Source organism: Notothenia coriiceps, unplaced genomic scaffold, assembly GCF_000735185.1.
Source record: "Notothenia coriiceps isolate Sejong01 unplaced genomic scaffold, NC01 NC01_scaffold00026323, whole genome shotgun sequence".
NCBI classification, from domain to species: domain Eukaryota; kingdom Metazoa; phylum Chordata; class Actinopteri; order Perciformes; family Nototheniidae; genus Notothenia; species Notothenia coriiceps.
Window position 1 is genome coordinate 12,850 of NW_011359024.1, and position 2,467 is coordinate 15,316.

General features: G+C 40.1%; 1 protein-coding gene across 1 annotated transcript in view; it reads right to left on the bottom strand.

Annotated features, from left to right (window-relative positions):
- Positions 1 to 1,134, bottom strand: part of LOC104956765 (actin-like protein 6A) — a gene marked incomplete at both ends in the record, with an annotated part of 13,269 nt that extends 12,135 nt beyond the window's left edge. Inside the window, one exon of the mRNA XM_010784299.1 lies at positions 1,009 to 1,134. Coding sequence (XP_010782601.1) covers positions 1,009 to 1,134 — 126 coding nt within the window. The remainder of the gene's footprint in view (positions 1 to 1,008) is intronic.
- Between the last annotated feature and the right edge of the window lie 1,333 nt (positions 1,135 to 2,467).

Genomic DNA, 2,467 nt, shown 5'->3' on the forward strand with positions numbered 1-2,467 from the left:
AAGAAAGGGTTCAGAGTCTTTTCTTTTTTTCCTGTGTCATATGTGGCAGCACTGCCACAAGTTCCTCTTCAGAGAGCGTCTTCAGTACAGGTGGCAATATTATCACCTGCCTGCGCTCATCTCTGAAACCAGACCATGTAAACAGGCTGGTGTTTCTTGCAAAAAATCTTTAAGAGATGACACGAGCACTACCAGCATTTGCCATGGTGGCCAAAACATTTTTATTTGGTCTTAAATTGTAGTTCAACATTTATTTCCTGTTACTTCTGGACCATGACGGTTGGCCAGCCTTCAACATTTAACTGAGTGGAATATGTTGAATATGTTGGCTGTATGTTTTCAGGTTGTGACAGTGCACTGCAACATATTTGATTTAATTTATTTTGGTCTAATTTATTTTTATTTATCATATTAATATATGTTTAGTATGGTTTTGTAAGTGCGCTCCAACATATTTGTTGATCTTGTTTATTGGTAAAATATTATTTGTTTTAAAGTTCAATAAATGTTCAATGAATAATCGTCAAAATAATCGTGATTATGATTTTTGCCATAATCGCACAGCCCTACACTGTAGGCTCATGTTGGAGCTCATGTTAATGAGTTATCTTGGTCTTCAAATAACCTCATTAATATTGATGATGAACAGCAGTCTATAGGTCACTCAGAGTTCTGACAAGTTCACCTACGAAGATGGATCGCAGTCAGACCAAAGTAGTCTAATTATGGTTGTGGATCAAGCAGACAGGGTTATCAATATTCATTGGAAAGTTTACGTCACAGACCAAGATAAAAAGGGGGGGGGTTATACAAACCCCTCATGTATGTTCATAAGGGTTGTAAGCACTGCAGATAAGCAGAAGACAGTCTGGCAAATCCCTTAGACTAACACAAGAACACAGCAATTAAATACCTTAATGTTCTTTAATAATAATTGCACGCCATGAATCAACACTCACTCATGCCATTCTTGAGCGGAGACATGACCTCCATGCTCTCCCGGGGTACCCTCAGCTGGTTGGTATCAATAAAGTAGGTGGTGCCACTCTGCTTGGTCTTTTCACCATCCGTCTCCATTGGCGTGCTGCCATCCTCTCGGTCGAGGGTCACGCCTATCACCGTAGGGAAGTCCGCCTGAGCCGATACAAAACAGGACACAATACAGGTTATGACACTCAAAAAGGGACTTATTGTGTGCACCACTGTGTCACCAGACAGAAGGAAGTGTGCATCTACGGTCATAGGATATGCTGGTGTATTCAAGTAGAAGAAAATCCTAAATCCTATATTAAACAGCTCACAAAATGCTCTGTGGATCATCTTGAGTAACTGGGTCATGATGTCTACTTTTGTAAATTGTAATATTTTTTAGTTTTGAAATATTCCGCACGCCTCTTATTTGATAGTGTTTTATTAAAAAAACGTCATCTATACCTATACTTTTGCTTTAACAATCCTCTGCGAGGATCCTTGTGCCAAAATATATAGGGATGCACCGAATATTCGGCCACCGAAAATTATCGACCGAAAATTGTTAAAAAGGCACTTTCGGCCGAAAGGGTTTTAGCACCGAAAAAATATCACCATGTCAGAGAACAGGGTTACGTTGATCATAATCCGCATATTTGTCCGGGTGTTTTGATTTCAAGTGGTGGAGTAATCCCGAAGTGGTGAAAGTCTTTGCAGTTACACCCCCTCGAGAAATGTCAGCTGAACACGTTTTACAAATTGCAATCTGCGCCTCTTTCTCTGATATTTTGAAATATCTCCAAGCGGCAGACATGTTGGCTGTGAGCCAGCCGCGAGCATGGTCGCGCGCCGTGCTTGTAGCCGCGTTTTGATTACGTCATCACAACAACACGTTAGGTTACCAAACTTATAGGTGCATTTGTTGTTGTTGAAGGCCTGGCTGTTACAGTCTTTATTTACACTATTTTGTAGTAGGCCTACTGGCCTAGATGTTTATGCAGTTTTAAATAACCTTGGCTTTGTTCTGAATGCACTTTGTTGTAGTTATCCTACAGAGAAAAGAAAATGCACTTGACTTGGAATTAATGTACTGTATGCATTCAAAAGTGCTGAATAAATGTTTTATCGACCCATAATAGTGATTATTATTTAAGTTAAGTTAAGTTAAGTTTTTGCCATAATCATGTCTTTTTCCATAATCAGGTAGCTGAACAACATTGGTAAAAAATGTATACATTATATATATATATTTCTATTAATCATTTTCGGCCTTTCGGTATTCGGTTTTCGGCCAACTGTTTCCTATTTTCGGTATCGGTTTCGGCCAAGAATTTCCCATTCGGTGCACCCCTATAGGCACACATGAATATTCTAGCCATTGTCTATTTTTATACCACAAGCTGCAAAATGACCGCCTTACCCCACTGTACAGGCGGGTAGTTGTTTAGATATACCTGGCACCTGCGGGCCGCAGAGGGGCGGCGTAGTTTCGGGCGAC